This window comes from Ambystoma mexicanum, chromosome 9, assembly GCF_040938575.1.
Source record: "Ambystoma mexicanum isolate Mex_15411 chromosome 9, UKY_AmexF1_1, whole genome shotgun sequence".
NCBI classification, from domain to species: domain Eukaryota; kingdom Metazoa; phylum Chordata; class Amphibia; order Caudata; family Ambystomatidae; genus Ambystoma; species Ambystoma mexicanum.
Window position 1 is genome coordinate 890193838 of NC_090931.1, and position 24517 is coordinate 890218354.

At 45.2% G+C, this 24517-nt stretch overlaps 1 protein-coding gene across 4 annotated transcripts in view; it reads left to right on the top strand.

The window, feature by feature from the left end:
- The window catches only part of TRAF3IP1 (TRAF3 interacting protein 1), a 1297461-nt gene that overhangs the window by 660879 nt on the left and 612065 nt on the right, over positions 1-24517 (top strand). Inside the window, exon 11 of one of the 4 annotated variants that reach the window (XM_069616012.1) lies at positions 21909-22016. The exons of the other annotated variants lie outside the window; for them this stretch is intronic. Coding sequence (XP_069472113.1) covers positions 21909-22016 — 108 coding nt within the window. The remainder of the gene's footprint in view (positions 1-21908; positions 22017-24517) is intronic. 4 annotated transcript variants of the gene reach the window in all.

Below are 24517 nucleotides of genomic sequence, written 5' to 3' on the forward strand. Positions count from 1 at the left end.
TACCAATTCAAAGTGCTACCCTTTGGGATAGCATCTGCTCCAGGGGTATTCACAAAAGTACTGTCGGTGGTAGCAGCAAACCTGCACAGGGAGCCAATCCCAGTGTACCCATACCTGGACGACTGGCTCATTACAGGTGAGTCCCCCCTAATTTGCACACAAAACATTCAAAAGACTATCAACCTTCTTTCAATTGGGCTTCTCAAACGACAAGATAAAGTCAAGCCCAGTGCCAAGCACAACCAAACAGTTCCTAGGAGCTGTCTTAAACACACAAGAGGGGTTAGTCTTTCCATCAGAGGAAAGAGTCGAAAACATGTTGTTGAAAATACCACATTATCAAGCTGGCCGCCAGATAAGGGTGCGCAAAGCGATGCGCTTGCTAGGCATGCTGGCATCTTGCATTTACCTGGTTCCACATGCGCGCCTGCACATGCGACCCAGGCAGGAATGGTTGGCGAAACAATGGTCTCAGGCAAGCGGTCAGTGGGACGATCTAGTGGTTGTTTCGCCAACACTAGTACACAATCTTTGATGGTGGAAGAAAGAAAATCTATTGAAGGGGAAACCCTTCTACAATCCAGAGATACAGGCAATTATCACGACGGACGCCTCTCTTGCTGGGTGAGGGACACACTACCTTCACCACACAGGTCAGGGTCTGTGGTCTCGCGCAGCAGCTCAGAACCACATCAATCTGCTGGAACTTCTGGCAGTATTCAAGGCCCTTCAGGTGTTCGAATCCCACTTAATGAACCAATCTCTGCAGGTCCTGACAGACAGCACTACAGCTATGTTTTACATAAACAAACAGGGGGGCAGACATTCTCCAAATCTGCCCAGACTTGCACAGCAATTTTGGAAATGGGCACTCAGATGGAAGATATTCCTATCATCACAGCACATTCCAGGGGAACTCAACTCTCTCGCAGACTCATTGAGCAGAGATCCCCTACCAGAAGAGCATGAGTGGCAACTTCACGCAGAGGTTGTAGAACACCTAGTCTCTCTATGGGGTTTCCATACAATAGACTTGTTCGCTACAAGCGAAAACAAGCAATGCTTAGACTTCACGTCCAGATTCCCCCAGCCAGGCTCCAACGGGAATGCCCTATGGCTGAACTGGTCAGGGAAATTTGCTTACACGTTTCCCGCAACACTTCTCATGAGGAAGGTGGTGAACAAGATCCACAAGGAACGGATGATGCTCATCCTAGTTGCTCTTATGTGGGCAAGACAACCCTGGTATCCACATCTGCGCAAACTGGCGATGTGCGATCCCATCAAACTCCCATGCCCGTACAATATGCTCACCCAGCACGGGGGACTAACAGTGCACCCTCAACCTCAATCGATGAACTTGGCAGCATGGCTCCTGAAGTCAGAGTTTGGACATCTTAATCTGCCACAGAGATGTATGGATATCTTGAAAGAATCAAGAAAGCCCAACACCAGGCACTGTTATTTTGACAAGTGGCGGAGGTTTTTAATTTGGTGCCAGACAAAACCGATTAACCCCATAGAATGTACTCCTTCCCACATTCATACTTATATGCTCCACTTGTTAAGTGCAGGGTTAGTATTCAACTCCTTAAAGGTCAACCTGGCGGCTTTGTTAGCATATACCACGTGCCACAATAAAGTTTCATGGTGGAAGGTACCTGTCAACAAGGCATTCATGGAGGGAGTAAAGAGACTCCACCCTCCAATTGCAAACCCACCACCAGGATGGGATCTCAATGTTGTACTTGCTAAGCTCATGGGACCCCCTTTCGAGCTTATGCATAAGTCTAGTCTCAAACACCTAACTTACAAAACTGCCTTCCTAGTGGCCATCACTTCCATAAGAAGAGTTGGTGAAATACAAGCATTGTCAGTGCAGGACCCGTTCTGTACACAAGGACAATGGTTTTACGTACTCGCCCTAGGTTCTCCCCTAAATTCATCTCCAGATTTCATGTAAACCAGTCTATTGACCTACCGGCTTTCTTCCAGGAACCAACTAGCCCAGCTGAGGTAAAACTCCACACACTAGATGTGAGAAGAACGGCCCTCTACTATGTAGACAAGACCAGACCGCTTAGAAAGACAGATCAACTATTTGTCTTCATAGCACCAGGCAGAGAAGGTGACCGCATTTCAAAGAATGCCATCTCTAGGTGGATAGTCGGATGTGCCCTATCAAATAAGACACTACCTTTTACGCCCAGGGCTCACTCCGCAAGAGGTACAGGAGCCACCCTGGCTTTCACGCAAATGTACATGAAGATCAATACATACTTTCACTCTGCACTTCTGCATTGACACTCATTCCAAGACAAATACACGGGTGGGGCAAGCGGTTCTTAGACATCTGTTCGCTCATGAACCTCCTCACATCCCTCCTCCTTCTAACACTGCTAGCTAATCTATGCACAGCATGTGATCTAAGCATATTCCACAAGCCTCAGAAGGGATACATTACTCACCGTAATCGTATTTCTGATGCTTGTATCTGCTTAGATTCACATGCGCCCACCCTTCCTCCCTTCGGAGAGAAGGCGTGTGGATGCTTACGAGCTTGTGTGATACGTATCTGCTTGGATTCAACTGTACTCACACTACACTTCATGCTACCTCATTTCAGAAAAACAACAATCTGAGGGACCTCGACGCGTGAGGGATCATGGGTACAATGGACGTCACACTAGAATAGTATTAGTAGCATACCCTGTCGACGTCCCTTTTCGAGTTTTCTCTGCAGCTTCCACTAGATGTCGGCCTATGCACAGCATGTGAATCTAAGCAGATACAAGCATCAGAAATACGATTACAGTGAGTAATGTATCATACATATATTTTCAAAAGAAGAGGAAACACCCTAAAGACAGATACAAAATAAAGAAAGCATTGTTTATCCCTATATGGCCCACAGTAGTTAAGTTGTATATACCCCATGCCAAGTTCAGTATCTGACAATTTGCATCATGTTCCATATCAACAGTTGAAATTCTTGATAATTCAGGTAATTTCATCACACATGGTTATTTAAAACCGCTTTCTGTGATTTGTCTGAGGCTTTCTCCTATTCGAGAGATTTCTTATTTTCAGTGAACTGTAACACATAGGTTATAGACAAGTGTTCAAAGACTTGCACTTTTAAATATCCGCAGTGACCTTACAAAATATCCTGCAGTAGCCTTGCAATAGAGTTAAGAATTCTTTGGTGACTTTGCTTTTTCTCCCATACCTTTTCATCTTCCTTCAAGGTACGAGGGGAGGATATTTGATCTTTCCATTTTGGTTTCAAATAGGTTGCTGATGGTTTTATCTTCGAACATGTTTTGGACATGTTTGGATTCCACCAATTCCTGCACAAACTAACATTAGAACCAGTACCCATTGATACGCCTCCAGAGTTGCGTTAGCTGTGCGTCTGCTACTTTAGCAAGGAGCTGTCCCTAAAGGCCGTCTGTGGCAGTACACCACTTCCTAGACGCTGGATGAACCTTCTTTCTTCCCAGTTTGCTCTGGACAGTTATTGCTAAAGTCAGGGAACATTTTAATCTGTTTCGCTCTGCCTACAGACCCAAGCTACATCTCACTTATGAAGCTGAACTTTGCCTGGGAACACTTGTGGTCTCTTGCAGAAGTGATGTGACCTAGCAGTTCAGGATTAACATCCCCTTTTTTTATGTATTCATTAAGGCGGATGTAGGGGCTCGAGTTAGTCAGTGGGGCAATCCTAGGTCGGGTGCTATACATGTTGTGATCAAGGGATGGTTGTGAGCCATTGGGTGAAGTAGAGATAGTGGTACAGATACAGATGACCAATACTTAATATTAAATGGGTGGAAACAGTGATTTATGTTCAGTAGGGTTGGCTGCTTGAGAGTTTTGGGGGAAGATGAGATTTGCCAGAAGGTGCAGCTTATAGATTAAGGAGAAACTTAAGGGAGGACTTGAGAGTTTATGTGGCTGGGAGGGGAGTTCCAGTGGGCCAGGAGGGTCGTGGACCAGAAGCGAGAGTGAGCACAGAGAGGAAGGTATGAGCGAGTTCGTGGAGAGCAGATATGAATGGGGTGCTTTTGGGTGGGTCCATTCGGTAATGGCATGGCAGGCTGAAAACCGATGGTCATGTGGATTTCCCAGAGCAAAACAAGTGGTTTTGGTTCATTCAAAACTTCTAACCATCACTCTACATTGTTGATTGTGTCTGGTACCTCCAGAGAAACTGCCTGGATCAAGTGTGTTTCTAGGATTCTGGTAAAGGACTCCACCAGTCTTTTCCTGTTAGAGACCTCTGTCTTGGAATCTGCAGCATCTTTGGTTAAAGCCTCTTTTGGAATCTGTTAGTTTCAATAATGTGGGTATCAAATGTAAATATTTCAAGGATGACCCACTGATTGTACAAGGCATTCTTTTTCTGCATAGCTGTTTGTGGTTACTACTTCACTTAAGGGAAGATCTCTGCCCGACAGATTGCTTATTCCATTGACAAAGAGATTAACACATGGCAAACTGTTGGGAAGAAAGTTACTTTGCCCCTTGACATGTAAATTCAGCCTTCATTATTAAAAGCAACTCCATGCTTTCATTGGAGGAATTTGATAATTCATATAAATGGTATATCATATCATTATCCCTGATTATCCCTGATTTTGCTAAGAAAACTGAGCTGTTGATAAAGAGCTGATTGACACAATGGCACAGGTAGTGTCACACCTCGTCTGCCTTAAAGCTTATGTTCTTCATTTGGACATCAAGGGAAAAGGTCATGGACCTTCCTTTTGAAGTTAACATGTCTGTCACGATGACAGCTGAGTTATTACAATAGTGCAAATAGAATGAGCTTGTTGGGAATCCTTCAATTTCTGTAATGTCAGAACCTGTTTAATTTATTTTATTATTATGTTGTCTTTTATTGTGCATTGATTTAAAAATACCCAACACATCCACTAATTCAGTTAAAGGAATAAAGTGCAGGTTGAGTTAACATGTTCATAAATAGAAGAAAACAATCCATGAATTCATTAATGAAAATGTGCTTACTACAACCGCATTCAAGAATTAAAATCAATCAAGTTTATAAGTCTCCAAACAGTTACAACTGTAATTACATAGGCAACTTAAACCTGTTTATTAGTCTTCTCATTCTGGTCAGGCCTACAAGGTGTACAAAACCAGTCAGCCTTCTAGAATGAAGGGCCTTTCCAAGCTTTTTGAAAAGCGATTCATCAAAAAGAGAAAGGCTGCATGACACCCCTTACGCCTGGTATCTGAGCCTCATATTATTTTAAGGGCCTATACCTTGCAAGTAGAAGGTAGCATCTGTCCTTATTTAGATCAATGTTGAGACTGCTGGGTCTTAATATCGCTCAGGAGGGATATTCTAGGGATTCCTCAGATACCATGCTATCACAAAAGTAACCCCAGAACTCCTCATAGAGATCGAAAAGCAGTTATCTCTAGAACCTGGTTACAGAGCATCAGCGATCACTGATTTTATTCCCAGTTTCTAAATCTTTTCCTCCAGATGGAAACCTTTTAACATGGTGAGGACTCATAATGTCTCCAAAATGGTATCCATGACCTGAAGGATAACGTTCTGGGATGTTAAATAATACTTAGAACCGTAATAATAATACACATAATAATTTAGGCTGCTAACTTTCAATTCCCCATCTTGATCATGGTGCATAGCGGTGATCACTTTCAGCACAAAATGGCCTGAAAGATGCCTCAAGATTATACACCTCTATACTGTTACTAGTCACTGCACATCTAATGCTTGAAACAATTAATTTGTATCACTACCTGGTTGATTGACTAATCTGAACTTCTTTCCTACCTCTTAGAAAATGTTCAAATAGTGTGGGATACCTTATTCAAGCTGGGGTGTTCGCTATTCAAAAGAAGTCCAATCGTAATTCCATTCCCTTGTGTTCCGTTACTGGATACATTTCGTTGGTTAGCATTTTTCTCTTTAGCAGAAGATACTAAAACAGTCTAGTTTGTCTAGTCTAGTTTGTCCAGGACAAAACATTGGTCCAAACGATGTGGTTGTAAAAGATTTAAGGTCTCATTCCTTCCTGAATTCATGTGGTGCCTTTCACAAGACTCAAAATGTGAGAAATTAACTTTTTAGTGCTTAGTCTGAAATCAGCATTGGGAGTCACAGTTCAAGTTTTTGAGGGTTCTCCAGAGTTGTCTACTGCTGTTCACTTGTATGCTCGGGAGGAGAATCTACTTGCGGGGGGTACCTTTTCAAAGTGGTTTTCCCTCATGTATTGATTACATATCATTCCTCTCTATTTGGTGGAGGGGCACAATGTGGTGACCTTCAAATGCACCACAGTCTCTGTATGGGAAAAGAGGAATCAAATAAATGTTTTGAAACAGAAGCCGGTATATCTAGCTATGAATGATTTTCTACCGTTCTCCAAGGCCATGATGTTAAAGTGCATACAGACCAATGAGGGCTTTTTACACTAGCAAAAGTTAAAGAAATAAAAGTTTGACCAATTGTTACTAAACCCTGATCCCATATTACACTGGCAAAAAGGAGGTTTTTATGTTGTTTAGAACTACTCTTCAATTTTACTTTTATAAAATGTTCTGTAACTCTTTTCGAATACGTCTGTACCTAGAGACATTAATTTCCTCTCCCCTAGCACTGGGTTTCTGTCCACTTTCAACTACTATCTCCTTTGTTCTCCTTTCCTTATTTCAATAATAAGGCTGGAAGATCATTTAGCTGTTCATTGTTTGTATTTTGTGTTTATATACAAAAAAAAATTGTTTTGCCTTTTATGCAACTTGATATGTACAAGAATTACAACAACTGTATATCCAAAATGTTACGGCATATGTGTTGTTTTTTCACATAAATCATGCATTGAATGATAGGTCGGGGATTAGATTTGGGACAACCCTGGCCAAGAGGTACTTTGCGCATTTAGCACATGCCTAAGGTCTATAGTACCGTGTTTTCTCCAGCATTTTGCCTTCTGTTACTTAGTACTTTAGGTGCCTAGCTGTTAAAAAGTCCCCAAAAGGGCACCCTAATTCCTCTTTGGCAAAGTTAAAGTGCATACAGACCTCCCCACTGAAATGTTTTATCGCAATGAGCAGAAAGGCACATTGTCCCATTCGTTATGTCTGATGAGGATTTAGATCAGGCACTAGGGTGTTGCAACCAGGATTCTGTATGGTCATGCCCATTGTGTGATTAATAAATGGGCAAAAAGACATTATGCTCCTCACAATTAGGAACTGAATCACCACAGGTCTCAAGACATTTTCATACAATGTGTCAATAACCAAAGGGATGAAAGGGTGTCGCCCCCCCCCCCCGAACCACAGAAGCGGAACAGTACGACCCTCCCACCGTGGGTGGCATGGGCACCTGGATATTAATAACACAGGAAGACACGTGGCAGCCAATGGGGGTGAAGGGGAAGGAGGTTAGGGAAAGAGTGCATACCGATAAAGGAAAGGTAGGGAAGAGAAATCATACATATATATCCTAACTAGCAAGCCCCAATACCCGTCCTCCTACGCCTATTAATGCTCTTCCAGTCTTACTCCTGTCGTATTACATCACCTAATAGCCTACAGCTGCTTAATCACCCTAGTTGAACATAAATGTACATGTAACCACATCTTAACACACAAACATGAGTCACATACCACGTGCAAAATATGGAGCGTAAACAACATCAAGCTGTATGGCACAAACAAGGGAAGCTCCCTGTGGAGAAACGACAAAACACATGGCCCAAGTGCTAGCAACATAAAACAATACATTTAGCAGCGCTCTTCCATTTTGCCCTAAACGAGCCGCCCTGCTCAGCATGTGATGACTGTAGCTGCACTGCCTTTGTACTGCTAATCTCAAAGGAGCGTGAGTAGCCCATAAAGTTTGCAGTTTATAGAACATAGAAATACATGTCTGGAGTTTCCTTTGTGCACACATGGCTTTGGTTTAGAAACCCCAGAATGACAAGAGCTTTGTAGAAAACACTTGGCCCAAATGTTTGAAAGGATACCTGCCGTAATACTTTCTTATCTGGCATGTAACAGTCTGAAAAGTATCCCTGTTGTTTTTATTTAGATTGCGTACGTGACCCACACCAAACAATGAGAACATTCATAAATCGGAGCAAACAACTCAGTACTTATCTGAGTGTCTGGGTATTTCGCAAGAACACCCGGACGTCGTAGAATGAAGCTGAACCGTTGTCCAAGCATTCACTGCACACCACCGCGGGCCGAGCCCTGCATTTGCACACCTCCAATAGAATAAGGAAAATTGAGAGGCTGTTCACGAGCCAAAGCTCCTCACCGCCGCAGCCCGGGAAACAGGATCAGTCTTGTTGCTGAATCGTGTAACTCTTGGATCACCTTACACACGCGCGGCCAGTCAGCTGTGTATGATTGAGGGCCTAATAAAGCCGCCCGTGCCCTGGTGCGGATAATTAATGATGGCAGCACGGGCGGCTTTATTAGGCCCTCAATCATACACAGCTGACTGGCCGCGCGAAGCTCAAAATAACTACACACAAGCTCAGAGGATGCTGGGAATTGTAGTTCACAACTATTTTTCAACCTGAACTCGCCTCTTTCTGCCCCAAAACCAATTCCTGACACAATGAGATCTTCCTCAAATGCACTAGTTTTCTCTAAGCAAAGGGAAAGCATTAGTATGATGGAAAAAGGTCAGAAGTTGATGGAGTATGAAGTGAACATGTAAGTACCTTTTTTATACTGCTCTTCCAACCCTGGAAATTCACAAACATCTACAGAAGACCTGATTCAGCTAAACTGCCATGACGATTCTGATTACCCCGAATTACCCTTGTTACCCTTGTCACTTCTGGTATACGGATCTTCTTCTCTTGTCTAGCAAAGCTTTTTTTTCTAGACCTGTTCTTGAGGAAATACTTTCTTTTTCAGGAGAAAGTGTTCATTCCATAGGCGCAGTGCCACTAAGAAGTCCCTTGGACTTCTCCTAATTTTTAAATACATTTTCTTGGGTGAGCTACCGTTCCCAAAACTAGTACGATGATCCCTGTTTTACTTACCTTTCTCTTTGTGGGACTAGCACACACCATCCTATGTGGAGTGCTGGGGGGTTACTTAGTAATTCCTATCCCTCTCTCATGTAACTTTTTTTGTTACACTAACTTACTTTAAATGGCTGGTGGCAGTGGTTTAATTTTACTACCCGTGTACATTTTTTACTGCAGGCTGAACCCTCAGCTGCAGTACAGCACCCATGGGTGTCCATTTTCCCAAAATGACCCCTGTCTTCTTTTTTTGCCATTTTCTGTTTTAGTTTCTTCTGGGCTTTTACTCTGTTAGTTGAAACTGGTTTGAGCACTTTGTGTGTTTTGCCTTTGGCAGGCTTCAGTCCTGAAAGCCCGCCCAGGCTCCAGTGTATCTGAAAGGCAGGAAGTGAAAGAGGGTCCCGAAACGTCCTGCTCCTTTGTCTCTAGGTGTGCCTGAATGATTGACCACATAGGCTGTTAATGAATGGGAAATCACATAAAAAGCAAGGTTTTTGTGACTAGAGGCAGAGTCCACCACTCGAGAGGAACATCCAGAGAAGAAGACATGATGCGACTCCAGCAGCACCCTCCTGGACTGTGTAGTGGCCGGTGAAGCCCTGCAGCTGTGCTGACCCTGTTTTCATATCGACTGTGAAGACCCGTAAGGGACGACTTCGGACCAACTATCCTCAGGTCAAGCTTCCATTTGGCGCATCCTCCGACTTGCTGTGCCTCACCAGAGCTGCAGAAGCCCAATGCCAGGGGTCCGGTGACCATTGACTAGTGAATCGTCTTGCAAAGTCCGAATCCATCCAGATCTTCGTGGGCATTCAGAGGATCATACAGAAGCAGTAAATCTTGCTCGAGTCCACTCACCAGAGTCCAGGACTGAGGGCGCAAGCTTCTTCCAAACAGTTTTCGTTTTTCATTTACCACAGAGGAAAAGGCGCCAAAACACTGAATTGCTGCTGAAACAAAGGAAATCCATTGCTGAGGAGTCCCTCTCCCGAGTACTGCCGCAGGAGCCCGCTAGATGTCCTCCCTTTCGTCACCACGACCAAGGTCCAGGAACAAGGATCTACCAAGCTGTAGCAAGGAGGAATCCAGCTGGAAACTTATTTGAATCACAGGTACTTTGGGGCTTGGGGTGTTCACCTTTTAGCCTTACTTTGTGCTTCCTATCTTGCAAAGTACATTTTGGTGTTGGTCTCAACTCGCCTGCACTGGCCTAACAGCTTGTGCTCTCTACAAAGTAGCCCACTTGAGTTACTGTGATTTCTTCTGAACTTACATTATCTAAGAAGTACATGAGGAACTATTGACTTTTTGTCCATTGACTCTGGCTGTCCTAACTCCCTAAAGGCACTTCTCTGAACCTACTGACTTATTTGTTCCCTCATTGGTTATAATTGTGGATACTATTATTGCTGGGATAAAAGTGTACCTGCCTCACTTTAGGAGATTGTAATTGTTTTACAAACTGTTGAAAGTATGTTCTCGGTCTTATTCTAACCTTTCCTTCCTTAAACAACTCAACTGAATTGGTTACTGAAAATAAGTACAATAGTGACCATACTGAAGACACCCCGTGTGCTGGAATATGTGTTAGCATAAGAAAAGTAATTACCAACTTTTATTGCCTTTTAAAATCTGAATCCAAACTTCGATTGAATGTTACTAGTAGTTCAAAACTTTTAATGGATGCTTATGTAAACCTTGTGTATATTATAAATAGATATTTATCTATAACTTTAAGTGTGTGTGTTACTTGGCTACTTGTACTTACTGATTTCAATTGTACAGCTCTGCAGCTCACATTAGCCATTTTAAGATAAGCCTGGCTGCTCAGTCACACTACCAACTTGTGTTGTACAGGCCTATATTAAAAGGTGGGTTACTTAATACCAAGCAGACAAGTCTTGTGTAGTCCTCACCAATTGGACTGCACTAATTCTTACCTAATAGGGGGTTGCCTTTGTTCATTCCTAAAGTTTTATCAGCTTTCTGTTTGAATCAGCAAATGTTTCACCCAGTTTTGCAAACGAAACCACACATTAACCAGCTAAAGAAACTCTAAGTAACTGCAATATGGCTAGGATTTAAAAGTTTTATTTAGACCTACATTTTTTATTTCTAATGGATTGTCCTCCCACGTATTCCTCATCTTTGATATATCCGTATTTAGCTTTGCAGCTTCAAAAAATCTTTTTTCGTTAGTAGAGGGCACCGTGCGTCATTGACTCGTGGCCCTCGGCGGCTTCCCTCCCGCTCTCAGCCATGACGTCGACACTGATAAAAGTAGCATGTGTGGCGTCTGTTCCCTCAGTTCTGTTTTTCCGCACATCAGCTTTGAAGCAGTTTGTTCACTTCAGCGATTTTCCTATTGCGTTCATCGGGTTCTTCGATCAGACTTACGAGGTGCTTGGATTGTGGATCGAAGATGTCCATCACAGATCCACACCGGGTATGCCTCTGGTGCTTGGGTGTGAGCTACAAGGTCGATTGTGGCTTGTTGCCACTCTGAGGTTGAGGCGCTAAAGGAGAGGAAGGGGAAACTCACCCTGGGTAGGCCCTCGCCCAAATCTTCTTCCATTACTTTGTCAAAGGTGAGGCGGTCGGACGGCAGGAAGTCGAGGAAAGTTTCACCTCATGTGGAAAGAAAGCACAGCAAACTTCCCAGGCACACAAGATCGAGTTCCCGACACTCATTGTCGTCATCGCAGAAGAAATTAAAAAAACAGCGCCATCGATCCCAGTCATCGTCTTCTGACTCCTCACCCAATAAGAAACCGGTATGTTTCCCGGGTAAGTCAGTAACTAAGGCCGAGTTAGAAGAGTTTTGCCTCATAATGTTGGAGATGTTCACAAAAGCGGCACCGTCTACCCCTATTGGTGAATGGAAAAAGGCTTCAGACCCTATTGTGCCTCGTGACGCTGACAGGGTGTCGGCAAACACTGCTGCTTGCATGCCTAAGATCCCAGGCAGTAAGGTCTCGAAGCTTACTCGAGAAGTGTCAGGAGACTCTATTCCTTAGAGTGAAGTCTAAGCCATCATGTTACTCTATGGCTCCGTCGAAGGAATCAGTGTGAAGCTCTTGGACGTTGAAGCTATTGAAGCCATCAACATCCTCGACGGATCAGTCAAAGTTTTATAAGCCCTTGTCAAAAAAGGATTTTTTTACATCAATGGGCTCTATTTATGAGGAAGAAGCAGACAAGGAGAGAAATCCACTGTTTGGACATTAGTATGGCACTTCGAATGCTCCAAAGGAGATGATTTCTGAGAGTCGAGACTGTAAGATATGCCATTTGATGTGTCGCAGCATTTTGGGTCAAAAGCTAATGAGAGCTTGGAGAAACTGCAGACTTCTAAAGCAGCTGCAAAATCAACTGCGGTTGCCATCGCCTTCACTTTCACCTCCTCCTTCACTCCCCTCAACCTCCCACCTCTGACTACTTCTGACTCTGCCCTCAGCAACCTCCACCTGTCCATTTCCAACACTCTTGACATTCTTGGCCCAGTCATGAGGATCCACCTGAAACCTGCCTATATGCACAACACCTGGTACGACACAGAACTTGCAGCCCCAAACGAAAGTGCAGGGCAGCAGAACGGAAGTGGCTAACCTCAGACTCACCCTCTGACAAACTGGCTGCCGCCTGCTCCAAAGGCAACACAGACTCGCCATCCGTGCAAAGAAAAGAGCCCATATACAGGCACGGGTGTCCGGCTCATCAAACAACATGGCTGAACTTTTCAAGATTTGCAGGGAACTAGCCAACGCTTCTGCAGTCTCCTCCTCCCCTTTTCCTTCCCAAGCCCTCTGCAATGCACTTGCCTCACACTTTGCCACCAAAACTCAGGACATCCTGACCACCCTTTCTACTCTCCCTCACAACCCATCCCATACCCCCGCTAGTCCATCCCTCCCTCCTTCCCTCCTTCTCCTCCTTCTCCCCGATCACTGCTGAAGAAGTTACCAGAATTGTCCGCTCCATGAAGGTCTCTTCTGAACAGGTCTCCCCTTGCTCATCCAGGACCATCAAGGATAACATCAGCTCGCTTGCCGCTGCTTTAGCTGATTTCTGCAATCACTCTTTTGCCACTGGATCTTTTCCCTCCCCCTTAAGCACTCCCTTGTGTGCCCACTCCTGAAAAAAAATCTTCAGACCTTAATTTCCCTTCCAGCTACAACCCTATTTCCATCACCCCCTTTCCGGGGGAAGCTGCTTGAGAAGCTGGCCTTGCGCCAACTCAACTCTAAAACTGAACTTGTTGGTGGTCTGCCCGATCATCAATCTGTATTCTGAGCATCCAGAGGCACGGAAACTGCTCTTCTGAATACCTGTGAAGAACTGCTCACATCTCTAGACTCCAACTCCCCAGCTGTCCTCATCTTCTCAATCTCTCCTCTGCGTTTGACCCAGTCAACCATTCCATCCTCAGACAAAGGCTCCATGATAACCTTGGTATCTCAGCACAGGCACTGGACTGGATGACCGCTTTCCTCAAAAACAGCTCTTCGCAAGTCATCCTGGGCCCCTTCTCTTCTCCTTGCCTCTCCTCCTGTGGTGTCCCCCAGGGCTCTATACTCTCCCCCTGGCCCTTTAACATCTACCTTTCACTCTTTGCACGCCTCATCGCCTCCTTCTCCTATAAATTCCAGTGTTACGCAGATGAAACGCAGCTCTTGCTGACCCTCTTGCACCCTCCATCATCCCTGACTGCCTATCTGCCATACAGTCCTGGTGCACCTCTAACAATCTCTGCCTCAATGCCTGTAAAACTGAGATCCTTCTCATTGTGACCTCTGCTCCCTCCGATTTCCCCTCTGGCCTTCTTCCTTGGGCTCTCCCCCTGTGCCTTCTACTGAAGCTAGAAACCTTGGTCATTTCAACTCCTCTCTCCTTTCTCCCTCACACTCGGGACATTGCCAAGAAGTCCCACTTTCAGATCTTCCTTCTCAAAGGAATGTTGTCTTTTCTAATTTTCCATCAGAGGCGCAATGTGACCCAACCATGGTTCTCTAGGCTTCACTGCTGCAATAACCTCCTCCTGAATCTGCCATCTTCCACTCTGCATCGCCTCCAGCTAATCCAGAATAGGACAGCAAGCTTTATCCTTGGTTTTAAGTCCAGGGACTGCATTTCTCCTGCACTAAAAAGGCATCACTGGCTACCGGCTGCACGGATTGAATTCAAATCCCTCTGCATCATCCACAAAGCTGTCTGGGCCCGGAGACAACACAATCTTCAACTTTCTCACTAAATATTCTCCCTGTAGACCACTACATTCCTCTGGCACCAACTCTTCGTGTGTGAAGCGTTTTGCTAAACAGAGAGTAGGTGGTTGTTCACTTTCCTCTGCGGGCTCCCTCCTATGGAATAGCCTTCCCCTCCCTCTGCGCCTTGAGCAGGATCTTCTCAAATTCCGGAATCTCCTTAAGACTATCCTCTTTTTCTCCTCCTTCCATTCTCCTTTCCTCTGCTAATCCACAGTTGCTGCAATCAGTGTCCTGGGCCCTTATGCATCCTTGGGGCTCTGACCTCCCACACCAATTCTGCCCAGCTCCTTTCTATCCCCAGCACTTGCAGCTGCACACCCTCCGCCCTGGAGGTTTGCACTTACACCTCCTGCAGCCTCACTCCGTGTAGCACTCAACATTACTAGCACTTCATCTTTGACTCAATCATGAGCTTGGAATCGCCACCACTTCCCTCTTCCTTGCTGCACTTGCACATTCTGAATACTCACATGGCATAGTAGGTTTGTACCTGCTACCTCCCCCCGGCCGCCTGCTCTTAAATATTGTGTTTTTAATGTATTTCCCACACTTGCTCCCTCCCTGCCCTGTGGGCGCTTTGAAACCGTATTTTCTTATTGTATAAGTGCCTAACAAGCAAACAATAAATACATTAATTATTGGGAGCTGCAATTCACTAGCCGCCGCAGGCTCATTCGTCCTCTGAGTTGGAGAGACAGGTCCTGTGGTTACTACTCTTCAGTTGGAAGGGCTAAAGGACAAATCTCTCAAAGGAGACTGCCTTATGGTTCATGGGGATGTTGCGGGTAGAGCTGATCAAACAACCTCTGCCTTTTTGCCGTTTGTAGTAGCCGCTGCACCTTAAAACCTCTCTGAGACCTTAGTCCACAGGACTGTGGCGGGGGGTGCAGGCTGACGGCATTTGGAAGAATGGTGAAGCATTACTTCCGATGCTTGGGCCCTGCTAACAGTAGCCCATGGTTACTGCCTTCCATTTTTGAAAAGGCCTCCAAATTCCCAGCCAAGTGGCCATTCCTTCAAGGCTCCAGATCTGCTCCTCTTACAGGAGGTTATTACCCTGTTAGGCAAAGGTGCAATAGAGTTGGTACCTGCAGCAGAGAGGAATCAATGATGGTATTACCCCTACTTTTTAATTCCGAAGAAAGACGGAGGACTGGAACCCATCTTGGATTTAAGATGCTTGAGCAAGTTCCTCAGGAAGGACAAGTTCAAGATGGTCACTCTAACTCAGATCCTTCAGTCTCTTCAGCTGCAGGATTCTATGGTGTCATTCAACCTTAGGGATGCTTACTTCCATGTGCCCATACATCCAAGCACATGAAGTACCTGAGGCAGTTCTCATTTTCAATTTCAGGCTCTACCTTTCGGGCACACCTCTGCTCCAAGTTTCTTCATCAAGTTGATGCAGTAGTGGCGGTGAGTCTGAGGGGAGGGATTCACATCTACCCCTACCTGGATGATTAGCTGATCAGGGCTTGTTCTCTCAAACAAGTTCTGGGATATCTCAACATCAACTGCCACTACCTGCACAAATTGGGCTTCTGCCTCAATTTCAATAAGTCCCACCTTCCCAAAAGTTTGTTTATTGGCGCTGTCCGGGATGCTTCCTCAGGGAAAGCTTCGTCACCTGAGGTGAGGGCTCAACATATTCAGCACATGGTCATGGAGTTTCAGAATGCCCAGCATCTACCAGCCTTCGATTTTCTGAGCTTGCTCGATCTTGTGACATCCTGCATTTTCCTGATGCCATAGACCCTTCTGAGGATGAGACCCCTTCAGTTGTCCCTCAGATCCCAATGGTCACAGTTCTCCGGCAGGATGACGGCCCATCTTCAGGTCCCGAGCAGGGTTGCACATGATCTCCTATGGTGGGCTTGCATGAATAATGTGATGAATGGAGAACCTTTTTGGCAACCATGGCTGGAGGTAGTGGTTTTGTGCACTCCGCTCACAGATTGGGGGAGCTCATGCAAACAATCTGACAATCAGTGGTTGTTTGTCTCCATTGGAGTCCAGACTGCACAGCAACATTTTAGAGCTGAGGGCAATCAGACAGGAGCTGATGGCCGTTCTGCCCTCTGTGCGGGGGAAGAACAACCTGATAACTGATAATGATGGACAGCACAGTAGCCATGCATTACCTCAACAAGAGAGGTGGTGTAGGGTCACTGCCACTGTGCAGAGGCAATGCAGCTCTGGTCTTGGCAACTGCAAGGAGGAGTCTCTATCGACCATTCCCCTAGCTGGAGAGGAGAACACAGCAGCGGATGCTCTGATCAGGCAGCACACAGTCTCTCACAACTGGGAGTTGGCTCAGGGAAGTCAGTCTAGAGATCTTCGCCCTTTGGGTAACCTCACAAGTGGATCTGTTTTCATCCAGTTTCAACAGGAACTAAGACCTGTTCTGCTCCAAGGAATTTCCTCAGAGGTGGTCAGGGGCACGCGTTCATGGTCTCCTGGGAGTTTCCATTCCTGTACACATTCCTCCAGTCCCTGTCATTCCTCATGTCATCAGGAGGTTGAGGAAGTTCGGGAAAAATCCATGACCTTGATCGCTCCGATGTTGGGCCAGAAGAACGTGGTACCCAAAGCGGCCAGAAGAACGTGGTACCCAGAGCTTCTGGACATGTCCATCTGCCCTCCAATTTGTCTTCCCCAGAGAGCAGAGTTTCTCAATCAAGAGGGGAGGCTGCATTCTCCACCAAGAGATCAGAACTCTGAACCTTCGTACCTGGTTTCTGACAGGATGCAATGCAGAGAATGGGACCTCCCAGTAGATGTAATGGAGGTGTTGGTTTCGTCCAGGAGGAAGGCAACTAAAGCGCTATACTGTTGCCATTGCTACAGGTTTTGCAGCTGGTCTAGAGACAGAAATATTGACCATATTACTTGTAACACACCCTTAGTGTTATCTTTCTTGTTGTATGTAGCCCATCAAGGGCTGCAGCTTTATACTGCAAAGAGCTATTTGGCAGCGCTTTCCATTTTCAAGCATTCGTCTCAACAAGCCTCTTATTTTAGGCCCCCTATTGTCATCGAGTTCCTGAAAGGACTTACTAACCTCCTCCCACCAGCTCCTTTTGATTGTTCCAGTTTGGGACCTTGATGCAGTGCTAAACTCCTTGATGGGAGCTCCTTTTGAGCCACGTCATTTGTGTCCACTTAGGATGCTGACTTAGAAGGGTATCGGGTAATAAAATCGCGGCAAAAATGTTGCTGTTAAAAAGAAATGGCAGCAAAAATGCTGTGGTTTGACCCGGTAAAGGTGTACCCCATTATACCATTTAAGGGGAGCAGAGGGTTGCGGGGGTACCCCCGCTCCCCTTAAATGGTATAAGGGTCTGGGGGTTGCAGGGGTGTCCCCCGCATCCTTTACAGGATTTTGGCGGCAAAACCACTGCATTTTTGGCGCAATATTTTGTATTCACAGCCATTTTTGCGGCTATTTTAAGACATTGGAACCCTTAGAAGACGGTCTTTTTGACAGCGATCGCCTCAGTTCGTAGGGAGAGCAAGCTTCAAGCCTCGTCTTCCAAGCCACCGTTTGCTACCTTCTATAAGGCTGAAGTTGTTTTGAGGGTTCGACCTTCATTTCTACCAAAGATCGTGGCAGGGTTTCACCTGGCACAAAAGGTTGTTTTACCACCTTTTTATCCTTCTCTGCATCCTTCTCATCCTTCCATGTATGAAACAAGGCTTTATAGTTTAGACCTCAAAAGAGTGCCAAGCTTCTACATGAGCAGGCTTGCTAAGGTTAGGCTGGATGATCAGCTTTTTGTGGGTTGTACAGGTCACAGACAGGGACAGGCTGTGACTAAACCGACCTTGTCTCCATGGATTGTGTTGTGCATAACTTGAGTTTCTTGAGTTTTACACTCTGGCTGTCAAGGAAGTCCCTGATGGTCTGAGAACTAATTCCACTAGAGGAGTGGCTACTTCTTCACCTTTGCAAGAGGGGTTCTGGTGCAAGACATTTGCAGTGCTGCAACCTGGTCTGCACGGCACACCTTTACTAAAGACGAATGCCTTGATTCGGTATCTGGTCAGGAAGCTAAATTTGGCAATGCTGTTCTTCACAGCGTAAATTGGAAGTAAATTAATCTTTTCCCACCTTCTTTACCATTCGAAGAACAAATTACTTACTCCTGGTAATGTTCTTTCTACTGGATGTTCCTCCCAAGTATTACTCATCACCTTCCCAACCTGCCCCTCTATCCTTTTGTGAATTTCCGTTTTGTGACGCCTTCCTCTCCTTCAACGTCTAGTTCAATCATCTTTGAGACTGATGTGCAAAGGAAAGTAAATAAATAAAGGGAGGGAAAATATGAAATGAGGCAAAGGGTGCCACGTGTGATGTGCAAAGGAAAGTAAATAAATAAAGGGAGGAAAAATATGAAATGAGGCAATGGGTACCACGTGTGATACTTATACCGGTGCCTATGTCCTGGCTCAGAGCGGGATGGAAGCCGTTGAGTGTCACGAGTCGACGATGCAAAGAGCCTTCTTGCTGACATAAAAGATTTTCCGAAGCTGCAAATGCAGAATACGAACATATCAGAGATGAGGAATGCTTTGGAGGAACATCCAGCAAAAAGAACATTAACTGGGGTAAGTAATTTATTCTTCTGAAACTGTAGCTTTCTCTTTGCTACTCACTGTGCGGTTTCGCCCCTGGGACATGAGGAGTTAAAGCCTACTGAATCACGGGTGTTATGCTCTGTAATCTGTCAAGCACTTTGCATGGTGTTCTGATTCCCATGGAAGTGCTTTCCTCAAGATTCAAAGCAGCATCTGTAGCTTTTCAGAGCTATGAGAGGATTGCAGAGATCTGTCAGTGACTTCTTCCAGAAGGGATGCTACATTTGGACAAAAGGTATTGCGTGTGTTGCTCCCTTGAAATCAGTTTTAATGTGCTGTCACCGCCCCCCCACTTTTTTTTTATTTTTCTCTGCCCTGTCCCTGCAATTTAGGACAATGGGAGAGCGCAGAGCGTAAGAGTTAATAATAACTTCATGATGATTTAGGGAAGGTTAGTATGAAGATCTTCGTCCTGCACAACACCACCTATCAACTTGTGCATATACCTGTGTCACCACATTAGTGTTGGAATGTACACTCTGCTTGGGCCATAATGAGGGGAACTCTTGCGCATGAATGGATGCTTCACATGTTCCAAATTCTAAAACCGCATCTTTGTAATGTTGAGAACAGTTTTCCAGCCTGCACTGCTTCTAAATCATAGTTTCCAACAATGACATGAGGAAAGGTTTACAAAAGCAGGAAGAATTGTCCTTACGTTGGCAACTATGATTTTATAACCCTATTGCAAAGACCTCTTAATGAGTCACAAAAACATAGGTGTACCATTGCAGAAATGGGATGTAAATTGTAAAGGACAATTGAATAGTGAAATTTGAGGTATTGCATTATATGAATTCAAAGTGCCAAAAGGGTGCATCCTTTTTTGAACTAAATTGTATAGGGATATATAAGATATGATATGATATGATATGGCATTTGTAACGCGCCTATACACAAGTGTTTCAAGGCGCGACGAGGCAGGGAGGGGGGAACAAGGTGAAGACAGACAACGATCCTACTAGGCCAGGTGTCATCCAGACCGCGCAAGTGCAGGGGTAGGGGGAAGGGAAAAAGGGGAAGGGGGGGGGCGGGAGTGCAGTACAAATAAGTAGAATAGAAATAAAATAATAAATAAATAGGGCCAGCTGGTGGCAAGTGCAAGGTAAGTGCCGACAAGTGCTGGGGGGGGGCTGTAGGGATACAGAGACAGTCCCGCAGTGCAGGGGTTGCCAGGGAGCCAGTCCAAGTGAAGAGTGACTGGGCCCAGGACCGAGGTCGGTCAGAGTGGCCCAGTTGCAGAATCAGTGCAGTTTAGGTGAAGAATTTAGCAGGGGAGAGGGAGAGAGAAAGCAGAAGTGAAGAGGAAGGTTTCGAGGTGCTTCCGGAACCGGAGATGGTTCTCCTCAAGTTTCAGGGAGGCAGGAAGGCTGTTCCAGAGGGAGGCCCCTGCCGCGGAGAGAGATCTACCCCCAGCTCGTTGCTTCGAGAAGCGGCTGACCCTGAGGGAGTTGGAGACGGATGAGCGTAGGGCTCGGGAAGGAAGATATTTAGGAAGAGAGAGTTGAAGGTATTTAGGCCCCAGGCCCCAGAAGGCCTTGTGGACAATGCAGAGGGTTTTGAACTTAATCCTCACAGCCACTGGGAGCCAGTGTAGAGATTTCAGTCCTGGAGAGATACGGTCCCTGGGCTTGAGGCCAAGGACAAGTCTCGCAGTTCTGTTCTGGATGAGTTGCAGAGGGCGGAGAGTGGAGGCAGGCAGATTAAGATAGAGGCTGTTACAGTAGTCCAGCTTCGAGAGAACCAGGGCTCTGGAGACAGTGAGCTTCTGGGGGAAGGAGAGGAAGGGAAGAATACCTCTGAGGAGGTGCAGCTGGTAATGTGACTTCTTAGAGACGTCAGATATATGAGGAGAGAAGGAGAGTGTGGAGTCGAAGATGACCCCGAGGTTTTTTGCCTTGCAGGTAGGAGCAGGAAGAGGGCCAAGAGAGGCCGGCCAGAGGGCTGCAGGGAAGGAGGGGAGTGGGTGTGCCGATGAGTAGGATCTCAGTCTTACTAGCAGTAAGGCAGAGGTCATTGGCAGCACACCATTCCTGGATAGCAGACAGACAGTCAGAGATGAGGGAGGGAGAGGAGGAGGCCGAGGGTACCCTGAAAATGAGCTGGGTATCGTCCGCATAGCACTGAAAGTTTGGGCAGAGGGCGGCAATGCGGTGGGCAAGGAGTGCCAGATACTGGTTGAACAGCCAGGGAGAACGCCACAGGTGGAGAAAAAGATGTCAGAGAGGAAGGACCCAAGTTGGACCTGGGAGGGTCGATTGGAAAGGAAAGAGGTCAGCCACGCCAGAGCCTGACCAGTGATACCCAGGTTATCACGGAGACGGTTGAGCAGGATGGCATGGTTGACAGTGTCAAAGGCAGAAGAGAGATCGAGCAGAATGAGAACACACGGAGTGTTGGAGTCGAGGTTCAAGAGCAGGCAGTAGATTGAATCATGTATGGTTGTCTAGTTGCATGTCATTTGCTAAACATAATCTTGGCTATTGGTGTACACTGCACAGTCCCTATTCTATAATCATCTGAACACTATAGACCGTTCTGAGAGGGATAACACATATACATACAGATTCATTGCCTCAATTACATTTTGATTTGGCGCAGGATACCATTTTATTTTTATCATTGAGAACATTTGGTGAAGTAAAGAGGTAGCTTTCAATAGGGGGGGACGTTATCAAGACCAGTTCTTCAGCTTTGCACTGGGTAGGTGGACCTTCTGACGGGCTGAGATTCGAGGCCTGTTAGCTGCGGAAAGGGGTTCAGGATAAATAACCATGGTACAGACTTCGTAACACATTGCAGGACCTGTAATTTGGTATCCTGAACAATACTGTTTTCACTTATGATGGGTTTCAGGTATTAAATGCAGAAGCAAACCTTTAATATGAGCTGGGTAAAGCCAATTTAAATACATTTCATTATAGTTTTTTCATGTTAAACTGTCTCGTGTTAGGGATGAAAGAACCCAGTAAGAGGCAAGCAGAAGTAAGTCTCCCTGGTGAACCAATAGCTATTGCACCTGTTGAGACAACTGAGAAGGGATCTTCAGCAGAACAGCTAGGTAAGGAAGACTTCTCACTCTTCTATTTTAGTGGTTTAGCCAACTTGGATATGTAGAGCATTGCTTTGACTTGCAGGTGGTAAGAAGCAAGAGTTATTGTCATGTATTGCAGAATATTGTTTTACAATGCAATGTGAAATTGTTTCAGAAGACCAGTCAGCCCCACATAATGGGCTTGAATACAGACCCAACTCTTGTATTTCGTTTTCCCTCTGTCCTATTTCTGGTCCATGCCCTTCGTTTCTATGATTGAAGTGTCTGTCAGAGGATGGCACTAACAATGTGTTTAGAATTCAGAAACAATTGAGTGGTGGTGCCACCGACTCTCAGCCTCCAAAAATGTGTCGCTTACAGACAATAATCAATGTCTGAGAGGCCAGGTGGTTAAACCCCATGTTATGTGTACTACCTGTTTCTTCCCCACTGTTGTTTATTTGCTGATTTGTATGATTTTATCGCTCAATGATTCAGACCTTAAGAACACATGCTGAAATTATTGAGCAGGAGAAACTGGCACTTGAGTTGAACAGTTTTTGCAAAATGGCACTGGTGGACACAGGGCGGATTACCCGAATTTAGGGGGGCAGGCCTTTTTCAGTCCTGGCAGATGACACCATGTTAATGGCCAGGACCCCCAGGGGGGGCCTCCAGATCCCAATCTCTGCCTTCGTGGCCTTTATGAATAATTTGGGACTTAAAATAAAAATAAACACCACAAAATCAGCAGTAATGGGATGGGAAAGAGGCCGGCGAAGATACGCCCTATGACGTGCATTGGGGATGTAATCCCCATATAGAAGGAATTCGATTATATAGGTATAAGATTTTCGGAGATTGTCACGGGCAATGCCCATATTAAAAAAACAATCGGCGAAGCTGAGCCAACAAGTAAGAGGGATTTCGCGCTTTTTGTACTGCTTTCAGGGTCAACCCCTAGATGTAGTCCTAAAAGTCTACGCTGCATAGACAAAGGCTGTGACCCTGTATGGTGCACCTTTATGGGGTTTCCAAAGAGCTCCTGAGATCCAGGTCAAGAAGAACAAGTTTTTAGAAGGCTATTGGGACTCCGGGATCCGCTGCCTGTACCTCTCTATTCACAGGCAACAAGGAATAGATTTTCTGGGAGGACCAATGGGCCTTTGCTCCGATTACTTTTTGGCTTCGTCTTTGGGCAAATGAACATGCTAATTTATGTCATTACATTATTAGGACACTGATGTTGAGAGATAACTGGAAAAAAATCCTGTGGCTGGTCTCAATTGACCAAGCTCTATCCCAAAGTAACATTCAAGCACTTTCCCACCTGACAATTTGCTGATCGGCCAAATGAGTTCCTATGAAATAATCTTGGTCCGGGCAATAATGGAGAAAAGGGATTTTACGGAGTTCACTACTAACTCGGATGGAGTACACGTAGTGATCAGTAGGGTGAAGGAGATCCAACCCTATATCCTCTGGTGTCCTAAAAGGGGGATCGTTGGCTGTTCACACGTGCCAAATTCGACTGCCTACAGCTGAGGGGAACAACAGCAAACTGGAAGGGTTATTCTGATATACCAGGATGCCCAGCAGGTGGGGCAGATAGAGAGGATCTGCACCACCTCTTATTGTTCTGCCCCGCTTACAACATTGTCAGACGGTCCACTCTGTTGCCAGTTCTTAAGTCCGCCAATATCCAGTCCTATAGGCCGGGAGCGTTGTTTCTCTTGGCTGCGATTTCTGTATTGACAGCGTTGGCATTGTTATTATTTTTTAAATGAGCCATGTATCAATGAAAGGGGTCCTGGCCCAACTGAACCAAAATGAAGTGTTATAATTCATGGATTATGAATTGTGCACTTTAATCTATTGAATAGGTACCAGATGTTATGAATTGGTTGTATTTTCTTTTCTTTAAAAAAAAAAATCTTATCTAGATGTAGTGTCTTAAAATTGTCTTTTTAAATTTGGACACTATTTTATAAGTAAGAAGACATTGCACATTGTGTTATGTAATGTGTTTTGTATTTTATCTGTTAAGTGGATTAATTGATCCGAATAAACATAGTGACTGACTGACTGAAAATGGCAGTGATCATCTGGGGCCTTAAAATGGGCAGTTGCATTAGTGATCGATTTGATAATTATAATGACATACAAAATCAGAATGGTTTTGGAGATTTGAAGCCAACTTGGAGCAATGGATCATCCTTGTGGGAGACTGACATTTCTCTGCGATGGGGATCCTTCTCACATTCACAAGCTTTTCATATGCTTCCACCAGCTGGGAAATATTCCAAACCTTTGAATCTGAAAATGACATTCCTAATGAAGAACAAATGTTAGTCGAGTTAGCACCTTTAGAAAGTGATAGTTATGGAAAACCATCTCCAGGCAATTACTTAATTAGAGAGGTTTTCATGTTTTCCCTAAGATTCCTGGGCATGTTCTTGTCCAAAATGAGTAATTCGTGACCAATTCCATTCTCCTCACATTTGGGAACATTCCCATAAATTTGGAGT